Raw genomic sequence first — 12,096 nt, 5'->3', positions numbered from 1 at the left:
AACCGGCACGTCTGTATGGAGGGTCCCGTGGGAAGGAGCGGGCGGGTGGTGGGAAGCGCCATGCCCCATGGCCCTGCTTGTCCTCTGTGGGCAGAGAACAGCGAAAAAGGGGAGAAAAAAGGCCTGGGAGACCGAAAAAAATAGGGAAAAAAAGAAAAGAAGACTCAGTTGCGTCGCATCTTCAGCAGGAAGCCTGGGATTTGTTCTGCTTTTGTTGTCGTTTCTCTCCTTTCCAAATTCTCATTGCGGTTTGTTGCATGGTTTGGTGCTTCTCTCCCCCTCCCCAGGTGGCCTGGCCGGACACTCTCTCAATTCTTATGATTATTTTCGGAAACGGTGAACACATCATCATCTTCTTCTTCTTCTTCTTCTTCTTCTTCTTGTTCTTCCTCCTCTCCCTTCTGCTTGCACTCGCTGGCCATGGTCATCGCCGCCGCTGCTCCGCGGGCCGGCTTCTCAGGTCAAAAGTGGAGGGCGAGCTGGGCGAGCGGCAGGGCCAGGAGCCACACGCAGCCTCCTCGCCGCCACGCGCCGTTGTTCCCATCATGGACTGCACCAGGACCTGTGGATGGGAGAGGAACACCCCGTGGTTAGCCACAGAGCCAATAAAACCCACTAAAACACAGCTACCTGAAAGGAGGTTGGAGTGAGGGGCTGGGCTCTGCTCCCAAGGAACAAGGGATGGGACAAGAGGAACCGGCCTCAAGCTGCACCAGGGCAGGTTGAGATGGAGCTGAGGAACAATTCCTGCCCCAAAGGGTGCTCAGGCATTGGAACAGGCTGCCCAGGGCAGGGCTGCAGGCACCACACTATTGAAGTGTTCAAAAGCCATGTAGATGAGGCCCTCAATGCCATGGATTAGTGGTGGCCTTGGCAGTGCTGGGGTAAAGGTTGGACTTGATGATCTTAAAGGTGTTTTCCAACCTGGCTGATTCTATGTTTCTATGAAAAGAAACCAACAAACCCACATCATTTGGGCCCCTGATGTCATGGCTCTGATAGCACCGTGGGTATCCACATCTGCCCATGCCATTACCAACCCCAACCTCTGGGACATAACCCCCTCCATCATCCCACTATGGCCCTGATACCCCATACTGAGCCCATCCCCTGCTCGTCACCACCAACCAACCCTTCTCAATGCCCCTTGTCCTTCCCCCAAAATCTGTCCACGTTTCCAGTCACACTTGTAGAGGACAAGATGGGGTTTCCCCACCACTGTCCACACTATGCCAGCCCCAGTGAGTGAGCGCATAGGGCTCACCACCCTTTTATCTCCCTTCCTTGTTGTGTGGGGGCATAATAACCCCCTGCCCATCCAGCAGAGAACAGTGCCACTAGTACTGCATTCAGAACTTGGTGTTTCGCTACTCCACAGAGCCTCTGAGGGACTCACCACTCGTAAAGTGCTCTGCCCATGGGCCCACATCATCTTAAGAATGAGCTGGCATGAGGAGGGTGCTCAGGAAGAGCCAAGTCCATCCATGCCTTTGGGGATCACAGAGGGTGAGGAGCTCATGGCTCAATGTGGGAAAGGATGTGGGGGGTTCCGGACCCAATGGCTTTCATGAAGGCACCCCAAATAGTTGGCCAAGGGGAACACTAGGCTGGAAAAGCTCTCAGGAAAACAGGTCCTGATGCAGCAGGGCTGCCCACAAGATCTGCTCAACCTGCTTTAGAAACCCTAACATATCCCCTTACTTCAGAGTGGAGCACTAAGAACCATTAACCACTTGGTCTCCCACCAGTAGCACTCACAGACACCTCGCAAGGTGTTAGGGTTGGGGCTTCCCACTGAGTCCCAGCTCCTGGCATGGCCAGGAAGCCAAACACAAGGGCAGATCTGAAGATGTGCCTGTCCCTGTGCTACTTCCACGGCCCTCCCAACATCTTTAAGCCACCCCCAGGCATCCCAAATGAAGCTGCATTGCTATGGAACCCCAAAATCAAGATGACACCGAGCCAGCTGCTCTTATAATAAGCCACAGATAACAGCAGGAAGAGGACCATCCACCTTTCCACCCCTACAGCATCTCAGCACAAGCACTAAAAGCATCCCAGAGGAGGCAGGACTTGCCACAAGACTCAATTACACAGCAACACATGGAAAGCAGGCCAGAGACAACCCATCTCCACCCCAGCAACAGGGAGAAGAGGTGGGGGACATGCAGAAGGCACAGACTGCACTGGACAGGCACAATAGCTGGAGAGGAGGAGGAGGAGGGATGGGAGGACAACTACACAACAGCAAGAAAGCCCTAATTCATCGCTATTCCAGCGGGAGCGCTGGGGTTGTGGAGCAGGAACTCCGGCTGGGATGAGTTGGGGTGGGAGCCAGTGGGGCCCGAGGGGAAACGGAGCAAGGGGGAGCACTTGGCATAGCAGGGGTCCCCAGATTACTGACCTTTCCAGGGTGTCAGGGCAGTAGTTGTCTCTTCTAAAAATTAAAGAACAAGGGAAAGTTAAGGCAAAAGGGCAATGGAAAGTGCAGGCTCGAGACACTGCGCTCGACCTGGGGCCAGGGAGAACAAGCAGATGGGGTAGGAAGTGTGGTGCTGCTGCCCAAAATCACAGCCTGCTCCTCTAGGGGCACGGTCCCCCCGTCTGGGGATAGTGGTCCATGAGCTGAGACAAGCTGGGGACTATGGGAGCCCAGACTTGGCAGCACCCGTAGTGGTACCCTGACAAAAGGCAAAGCACAAGGGCTGGGATATGGGGAATTCTGGGGGTTCAGCTCTTCCTTTTGCTCCTCTTATTCCCCTCCGGCAGGGTTCAGGGCCCATCCCTTCCAATAACCCTGCAACATCCCAAATGGATTTCTCAGTCTCTGGAAGTGGACCATGCGATGGAGGAGAAGCAGAGGGATTGTTCTCTTCTCCCTAACTCCACACAAGGCTGTGGAACACTCCATCACCTCCCAGACAGCACCAAATGAGCCGCTGCATGAGGCAGCAGGCCTATAATAACAAGTGCTACATGTTAAATAAAGCACCAGTTGACCTCCCTGAAAAATGAGATTAAAAGAAGGATTAGAAGATGTAACACTACATTAGCCTCTGTCACTCAGCCCCCAAAAAAGCTCATGTCATGCGATCCGCATGGGTTAAACCTTCATTTGAGGGTGGGGAATGTCCAAAAGACTCACTCAGCTGTAGGAAAAGTGGGATGCTATGAAAACTGTCCCCCAAAACATCGGGTCCGTGGTGGTTTAGGGCAGCTCAAGAGCCATCACCCCCAGTGGGACTCAATTAGTAATGCTATTAAATCAATATTGCTCTGTAGAAATGATGGGCGATCAAAGGACTCCAAGTGTGTTCCCTGACGGGATTCACAGACATAGAAACAGAGCTAAGAGGGATCATAAAACAAGCTTAGGCTTTAGTGGGATGCTTCCCTGCATCCTGACACTGCTATCATGGCACGAGTCACACAGAACATCACCCATGGGTTAGAAACCAACTAACAGCTCGCACAAAGCCAGCAGCAGAAAGTCATCTTCCCTTTTGGGGGCTCATCCAGCCAAACTGAGGTCACACATTAATTAAGGTTTTAGCCTCAGAAACCCCACAGGGAGCCTAAACCATCCAAGCTAAGGAAGAACACGTGGCTCGGGATATGCTATGCAGGCAGCAGCATGGATGGAGCCGGGCCCAGGCAGCTCTGCAGTGCCATTGTCCCTAAAGAAAGGGGGTTATTTGGGTACCAATGACCAGGAAGAGAACTGAGTTCCTAGGCAATGATAATGATGGTTTAATGGGCAGGTAGAGATGCTGATGTTCATCACTTGGATGTTTTAGGGGAACAAATGGGTGTTAGGCTCATGAACATCCAAGGTTAGCTCTGCATCACGGCTGCAGGCACAGAGTCAAGCATGGGACAAACTCCCCTGCCACAGCTCAGGGAAACCCAATATTGACACTAGACAGGTTATCCATCTGCCTCTTCATCCCCTGAACCACATCCAGCCCCTCCTCAAGGCTGGTGAGAAGTGGATGACGCTCCCCAACATCTCCATATGCATCCCACGCTGCTCCAGCACTTTAACAACCCAACCTGTGCTTTGGGAATGCCACTATCCCAGTGCGCTTTGCATCACTGAGAGTACAGCCTGCTAGCCCTGAGTCACCCCACCGATGGCTCTGGAATGAGGAAGCTTGTTCCTGACCATGCAATAACAAGGAGAACACAAGGCGAGTGGCAAGGAGAGATGGGAGAGCATTTTGGGAGAGCGCACAGGTCCCCAAGCCCTGCTTTTCCCATATGGCTCCCACCCCATATCCCAGGCAGGGAAATATCCCTGTGGAAGTGGCCAGAGACAAGGTCTGATGTCCACCTCCAGCTCCTGATGGCCATGAGAGGGATCTGGGGATCCCGGCCCCTGCTCCGGCTCTGCTTGATACATGTTGAGCAATTACAGCCCTTCCTGGCCATGAGCAGTATCAGATGGATGCACTGCTCTCATCCCAACTCTGATACGCAGAGAAATCAGTCTCTAGATGAGGGTACACAGGTTCTTCTCCTCCCTGCCATCTACACCTTCCCACCTCCTGGCCCTCTGCACCTTTCCATTCCCACTGGCACCATCAGTAAGAATATATCTGCTTGGCAGGAGGGGAAAACATGACCTTGAAGGTGGTGGAGCCCTGGGGGCTTTCAAACAAAGGTTCTCCTTGGTATTTGTCACAGTGAGAAGATGGAAACCTGCAGTCAAGTCCTAACTTGGCTTTGACAGAAGATCCCAAACCCCTCAACACTGGCAGACACAGGACCCAAATCAGGAGGTAGGTTTGGAGGTTTTCCACTTTCCCGGAGCTCACCACAACCTCCAACCCATGCTCCAGAGCAGAAAAGATCAGCACATCTCCCCTAAAAGACAAGGAAGACCCTTCCCATTCTCTCATGTTGGTGGTCTCCCTGTTAAGCTGTTCCCCATCCATCTCCCTCAGCCCTACTCACCATAGAGGATCATGCTGGCGTTGGTGTTTCCTAGCTGGTTGGAGGCTACGCAGGTGTAGTTGCCATAGTCCTGCTCGGAGACGTTGAAGAAAGTCAGCTTGGAGGAGAAGGCTTTGTTCTCCACTTTCAGTCCTTTCTGACCTTCAGCCAGCCTGGGAGGAAAGCAGAATGGGAGAGGGTCACTGGCATGGTACCAGGAGGAGAAGCACCCGCTGTTTTCCATGACCCACCATCCCCTGGTCCTGCCTATGAGTGGGGACATAGAGTCTGGGACAAAGATCAAGGATGAGGAGGGAGAAGGGAAGGTATTGAGAGGGATATGGGAGATGGATGCTGCTCTTCTGGCTCTCATCCCTTAGCTGCCATCCCGCACTACCCCCATCAGAAGCATCCATCACAGTCACTGCTGAAGGGGTTGGGGCTTCCCAAAAGCCATGCAGAGGGAAGGATGCTCCCATGCCCAGGGAGGGAATATGGGAAACGCTCCTGGCTTCCCACTTGCATCAGTCCTCCCTGCTCTGTGGGGTGCCTTCTTGTTCCTTCCTTCACCCCTCACCCTGCCAGCCCTGGCAGCATGCACAGCACCCATGCCTTTGGGTGGACCATGGAGCAGGGAGGCCTTCCTCAGCTGACACAAACCTCAAGCATCACCCAAGTGCTTTGACATCCCTGAGCCGGTGTCCCCCTCCTGCACAGCTCCTGCATCTCTTTTACTTGCTAGTTCCTCCCAGGAGGTGCTGCATCTCTGCTCTCACCCCTGCTACACTCTGAGCACCCATCTGCTTTGCAGGCCCTCGTGATGTGACCTACTTCTGAGTAAAGCCTTTCATCTGCCACGCAAACATCCACTGCTTTTACACTCCTCTTGCTTCTTTCCTCCCCAAAAGGCATCTCCAGCCTCTCCTCTAGCTTCTGGAACATCTTTCTTGGCTAAAACATGCCTTCTTTTAGTGACCTGGGTGGCTTGTGCTGTTCAGCCACACCACAGCCCCTCTGGGCTTCCCAGGGAGAAGCAATGGAAAAACAGAATCATAGAATCAACCAGGCTGGAAAGGACATTTAAAGCCATCAAGTCCAACCTTTACCCCAGCACTGCCAAATCCCACCACTAAACCAGGTCAGATGGGTTAAAACCCTTTGCCTGGGGTCATTCGCTCCAGAGTGGGACCCTTCCCTGTTCTCCTCGCTCCCAAGCCACATCCCTGTGCAAACCCTGTCTCTCAACAGCTCATTTCTTTTGCCTTTCCAAGAGCAAGGCGCTGACTCTGCCTTCTGGCTAAAGTGTTTAAAAAGATGACAGGGATTTCATCCTCTCCTAAGTGCTTGGATTTGTGCTGCCAATATCACTCTCGGATGTTATGCTTCACCTAAGCAGGGATTTACTTTAAAATAGAGGCACGGGTAGCAGTGATCCTGCCTGTGCTGCCTGCACAGGGAGGGAAAACCTGTCTGGCTGAAAGAGGCTGCTGGAAAAAACCCCTCCCCAGCATCCCAGCATCCCAGCCTGGCTTGTGCTGAGGGTTACTGGGAATTCAACTGGTTATTGTGGCCCCATTGAGGAAGGTGCCACACCAGGTGCCCTCTCAGTTTTGTCCCCCAGGATCTTACCTTTTGTCATCTTTGTACCACTGGAAGTCAGCAGAGGGGACAGCAGAAGCTTCACACATCAGGATGCCCTTCTGCCCCACTGGCACCCCAGTGCTCTTTGCACCCGAGATGTACGGCGGGTCTGTGGGGAAGATGGGAAACGTGGGTCAACACCTTGGGGCATCTGTCCCCCTGCCCTTGCGCCTTAAGCTCCCTTTCATTTCTCTGCACTTACAAAGGGGCCAAAATCATCTCCAAGCCCATGTCCAGCCCCTGATGCTTCTGTCCAAGGGGTTTGGGGCTCATGGGGGACCTCATGTTGCAGATCAGTGAGGGTTTCTCTAAGGACTGGAGCCCCCATCAGTTGGGTACCATGTGTGTCCTTCTGTTAAGCAATGGGTGGCTCCAAAGGGGTTTAGGAGGGTCTTCAGCTCTATCAGAGCATGAAATATGCTGCTTGCTTCCTCACTCTCTTTCTTTCTTTCTCTCTCTTATTCTTTCTAATGGAAAAAAAATCCTATTTATTGCTCACTTCTCTCCTCTCCCCGGAGGTTATCAGCACAGCATCTCACCATGGGTGGAAAACCCAGGTTGATGGAGGCAGCTGAGGAGGAGGTGACGGAAAAAAAGCAGCTTGAAAAGAAGTGGGGGGAAAGGGCAAACCACAACCTGTTCAAACAAACTCTTGCTGCTCCTGCTTCCCAAATCCCATCCCCTCATGGGGTGGCACATCCAACCCCATCCCCGTCTACTCACAGTTGACAGTGACTTTGACTCGCTGGACCACAGGCGCTGCCACGTCGTTGGAGGCGCTGCATTCATACTCCCCGGACTGCTCCCGTGTGATGCCCGTGATCTCCAGGTACTCATCCTCGCTGATGAAGCCCACGGCTGCAGGGACAAAGGGAAAGGGCCACGAGTGATGGGGAAGCGTGGCAAAACTGTATCTGTATCTGCACAGAACACCCAACCCTTGTATGTGTTCCACCATCCCAACAAAACCCCTGCCAGAAAGGTGCCCCAAGCACCAAACCTCTGCGGTGGCTTTGGCCCCCCCAAGAGCATCACTTGCTGGAGACAATGTCCCCAGGGTGGGCAAATTGGTCCTCATCAAACCTGCACCCTTCAACAATGACCTCAAATCATCTCTCCTTGGCATCTGTACATCCCGCCTCACCATCCTGCTGGGCTCATATAGAATCAGAGTCACCTAGGTTGGAAAAGACCTTTAAGATCAAGTCCAACCTTTACCCCATCACTGCCACCCCTAACCCATGTCACTAAGGGCCTTGTCTACACGGTAAAGGAACACTTCCAGGGATGGAAGTGTTCAAACCCTTCAAACAGTGTTCAGCCATGGACACCCCTCTCTAATTTTTCAGCCTCAATTCATTTACCGCCACTTTATTCCCACTAGTTGGGGTGCCAACACCTCCCTTCAGCTGAAACACTTCATCCCATGACCGCTCCAGGCTCACTCCTATGGTGCCCATGGGGCTCCACGCTTGGCCCCTTTCCCTCCAGTTTGGCTTAAAGCCACACAGATGCAGCCCTCTCCCTTCGAAGAGCCTGCTTCACTTTGAAGCATCCCTGGAAACCCACCGCGCTCCAGTGTTGGACCACAACAGTCTCCCGGTTGGAGCTCACGGTGTTACGACAAGCACAGATTTCAACCAAGAAGCCTGGCAGTTAGGACACATCCACATCCCGAGGAAACCCAGCAGGAACAAACAGCACGGACAACTTTTCCCTTCTCCCTTCTTTTTGTTCCAATCTCCCTATCGGATCTCCCACTGATGGCCGAGGTGCTGTAATTACTGTGCAAAGCATCTCCGGGACCGGTGTCACACTTAATATTCCTATAAATTTTAAACGCTAGTCCTTGGTACATATGTGTGGCAATTGGTGTCATATTTTAATTTGGCTTGCCCTACACCATCTGAAATTAATAATAGCTGGAATTACCAGTGTAATTTATAAATTAACATTGCTGCAGCATTAGGAAATAAATTAGCTCTGGACAGCTGTTGCCAGCAGTGAGTGCCAATGGCGCAGAGGCCAAGCACAGGTCCCTGTGGGATGCAGCCGGTGGATCCCGGTGATCCCACCCTCGCCCTCGCTTTCCACCCGGCTACCTGATGGGCCGCAGCTCGCTGCACTTGACCAGTGAACCGTGTGCATCTTGCTCCTGATAAATCCATGCAAATTATCCACGTGGGATGCTTCTGCCAGGGCGCATCCTGCTGCTGAGGCTTTTATAGCATCCCTTCGCACGGTCCATCAATAGCGAGTGTGGTCACACGCCACCACCCACTGATGTGGCTCTTTGGGAAACACACAAAGCCCTGGTGTGATTTCTGTTACACACCTGCACAGCTCAACAGGGTGAGCTCCTGCAACAAGCACCCACTGGGATCCTGCTGCTGCAAAGCCAGGTTTGGGATTGTTCAGCATCGCAGCCGGGGTTGTCCGCTTAAACTAGTGCAAAGATGCTCAGCCCTAATCATAGATTCATGGAATGGTTTGTGTTGGAAGGGACCTTAAAGCTCATTCAGTTCCAACCACTGCCATGGGCAGGGACACTTTCCACTAGAGCAGCTTGCTCCAAGCCCCTGTGTCCAACCTGGCCTTGAACACTGCCAGGGATGGGGCAGCCACAGCTTCTCTTGGCACCCTGTGCCAGCACCTCAGCACCCTCACAGGTCTCTGTCCCAGAAGGATTCTGATATTCCAACCACTCATACCAGGAGCCAGTGAAGTCTGTCCATCCAGCTGATAAATGACAATATTGACAGCTATTCTGCTACAGCATCTCCTAGACAGGGGAATTTGCAGCGTGCAGTATGCCATGTTCTATTCCTGTTCCATGATCTGCATTATGGTCACTGTCATCGAGATAAAATGTATTCACGGATCGCAAGTTGCTTGTGGTACCTGCACTGGCAATAGAGATCCATTCAACCCGTAAAGGTAGGACTTAACATCATCTTTAACTGGAGCCAGGGAATCATGTTTCCAAAATAAATACACTTTTTCTACTGCTGCATACCCAGGTAACAGTCTCTAAAACACATATAGCAGAGATATGGAATGTCAGGAAATCACAGCATGGCTCTGCCCTGCACCAAACCTCATGGGAACACTGGGGCTATTCACACCCTCAGAACTGAGGTCCCTGTGCACACACACACGGATCCCACCATTCCAGACTGACCCCGTGAGCTTCGGGAAGGGGTGAAGCAGCTTTTCCTGCACATCCCATATGATGAGTTATGATGTTCGCCCTCATCGCCAACCCGCGCTCAAATCCCCACCGAGGGCCTGACAGGCAAAGCTGCTGAGCTCATCATTCAGCACAACTGAAGGGCAGCGTATGAAGGTTTTACCCCCAAATTAGTCGCAGACACACAAATTCCAGCGTTAAATCCATTGGCTGGCAGCACTTTGCTGCGGAAAAAGGAGAGAGGGGAGGGAAAAGTCATCCCTTTTATAGCTGACCCAGAATCAGCTTCTCTGTAGCACAGCGCTGCCTGCTGATAAAATAACGCCACAGCCGGTGGCCTTCAGATGCTCCGATGAGCAAAAGTGAGTCAGGTTTGTGCAAAGGCTCTGATACCACTCTGCTTCCAAGCTCTCAGATACCACTCCGCTTCCCAACTACCCAAAGGCTCTTCCCTGAGTGTTCCGGAGCCAGCTCACACGCAGCAAGAATTAGGTCTCTCTATAGCCAAGCTGTAGTTGGCGTGCCCAGTTTGATCTGGGAGCAAAGCAGCTCGAGTGTGTTTCATTCCCTGGCAAAAGACTTCATTAATGTAACTGCAAGGGTCAGCTTTCCACCTGCAAAAGCTCCGAAAACTGGGAGATGAAGGTTTCCTCTGTGCCTGTATTGAAGCCTGAGATAAGCACATAGTAATCAGCAGAGCACAGAGTTCAGGGCTTGGAGTCTGGCACCTTGGGTTTTCAGCTGCAGCCCATGGCCCTTGGTGTGCAGAGCCCACCCCGGATCAAAATGGGATGCTCTGAGCCAGGGCTGACACCTGCACAATCTGGTATTACTCAGATAACAACGACAGCATTAGAAAGGCCTTCCTGCATGAGGTGCTGGCCACATCCTGCCTCCTTAGCACCGGCTACAGCATCTCAAGGAATAAGGTGACATTAGTGATTCCTGCCCTCAGGACACCAGGTGAAGAGGCCACTGGCTTTGTCCCTCCATCCCCTTCTGCATAAGGGGATTTGCAGGAAAACTGGGTCCATAAAGTCACTTCACTGCCTTATTGCTCCAGCTGCCAAGGGGCAAAGGCATGGCCCGAGAGTAATTGCCCAACAGCTCGACTCCCTGGCCTCTGCTTTCTTGCCTGTTTATGATGGGAAGTCATCCTGATAGCTGGACAAATCTCATTCATTAGTGACTGCCAGAAATAGAAACCCAAAGAGATGCGACCCAGGGAGCAGGGCCAGGGCTCAGCAAACAGCCTGGGATAAACACAGGGCTGATAAACACGGCCTCTGCTTTGGGTGAAGCTCAATTCCCTGGCTTTAGGAGGCAGGCAAGCCCTAGGTGGGGTTTGGATGGGGATTACTTCTCCAACACCTCACATATATCCCTTTGGGATCGCACCGCAGCCATCCCACCACCCATCTGAAACGAGAGCTGAAGCAATGCAGTGGGAACCCAGCTCCCTCCATCCCTACCTCCAAAAGCACCCAGAGCTCAGGGATGTTCAGGGATGCTCTGGCCCAGGGCCCTACAGCTCCAGGAGCTCCTCCAGAGCTGGAATCGATGGTGGGAACTGTTCAAGGCTGTCTTTGCTTGAGCACAATTAGGAGCTGAAATATGGCAGGAATTAATGGGAGAGTGCTCTCATCTCCTCAGGAGCTACAAAACCAGCACAGCCAGCACCCATCATTATTATTATTAATACTAATAATATGATACAGGCCAGAAATGGACTAGGCACAAGCGTAATCCTTGCTCAGCAGCCGAGGATGATGAACTAACCCAGTGCAAGCTGGAGAGATGGAAAGCCAGAGCCTGAATCCACCTGGATGGCGAGCGGTATCCTGGCATAAACCATCATCCACTATTTAGGACTTCGGGTCCCACACATTGTATGGATGGATGAGGGTGGCAGATGCCTCCTGCATCCATGTTCCTCCCTTCTTGCCTTTACCCTTTGCTTCTCCGGGTTTTCCGGGCCTGACTCGTCTCCCTTCTGCCTCCTCCTACCCATTTGCTTCCATTGAGCCTCTGACAAGATAATAACTCACCAGAAAGTGAACACATGCTCCCAAATTAATGATGTGCCGCTGTCCCCCAGCTTGCTGGTGCAGCATGTTCAGAGCTCTAGGACACAGCACTTATGGCTTTCCCTGGCGGAATGCTGCCCATAATGCCATTAATAAACAAGGCAGGGAGGTCTTAGTCTCTGTCACAGTGTCCAAGCAGCACATCATCCCTTCTGTACACCATGGTATCTCCTGAGGACCACAGCTCTCATGGAGTCCTGCTCTGCTCTGAGTCTTGTGGTATATATCAGCAACCAGCAGCCA

At 52.4% G+C, this 12,096-nt stretch overlaps 1 protein-coding gene across 2 annotated transcripts in view; it reads right to left on the bottom strand.

Moving 5' to 3' along the window:
- Positions 1–461: 461 nt before the first annotated feature.
- Positions 462–12,096, bottom strand: part of LOC308228291 (protein CEPU-1) — a gene marked incomplete at both ends in the record, with an annotated part of 326,758 nt that continues 315,123 nt past the window's right edge. For both annotated transcript variants that reach the window (XM_080631564.1, XM_080631563.1), the window contains 5 exons: positions 462–562; positions 2,405–2,437; positions 4,957–5,108; positions 6,565–6,685; positions 7,300–7,434. In XM_080631564.1, coding sequence (XP_080487690.1) covers positions 462–562; positions 2,405–2,437; positions 4,957–5,108; positions 6,565–6,685; positions 7,300–7,434 — 542 coding nt within the window. The remainder of the gene's footprint in view (positions 563–2,404; positions 2,438–4,956; positions 5,109–6,564; positions 6,686–7,299; positions 7,435–12,096) is intronic.

This window comes from Psittacula echo, assembly GCF_963264785.1.
Source record: "Psittacula echo genome assembly, chromosome: 18".
Lineage (NCBI taxonomy): Eukaryota > Metazoa > Chordata > Aves > Psittaciformes > Psittacidae > Psittacula > Psittacula echo.
The sequence above is the reverse complement of the archived record's forward strand: the minus strand, read 5'-3'. Positions and strand labels throughout refer to the sequence as shown.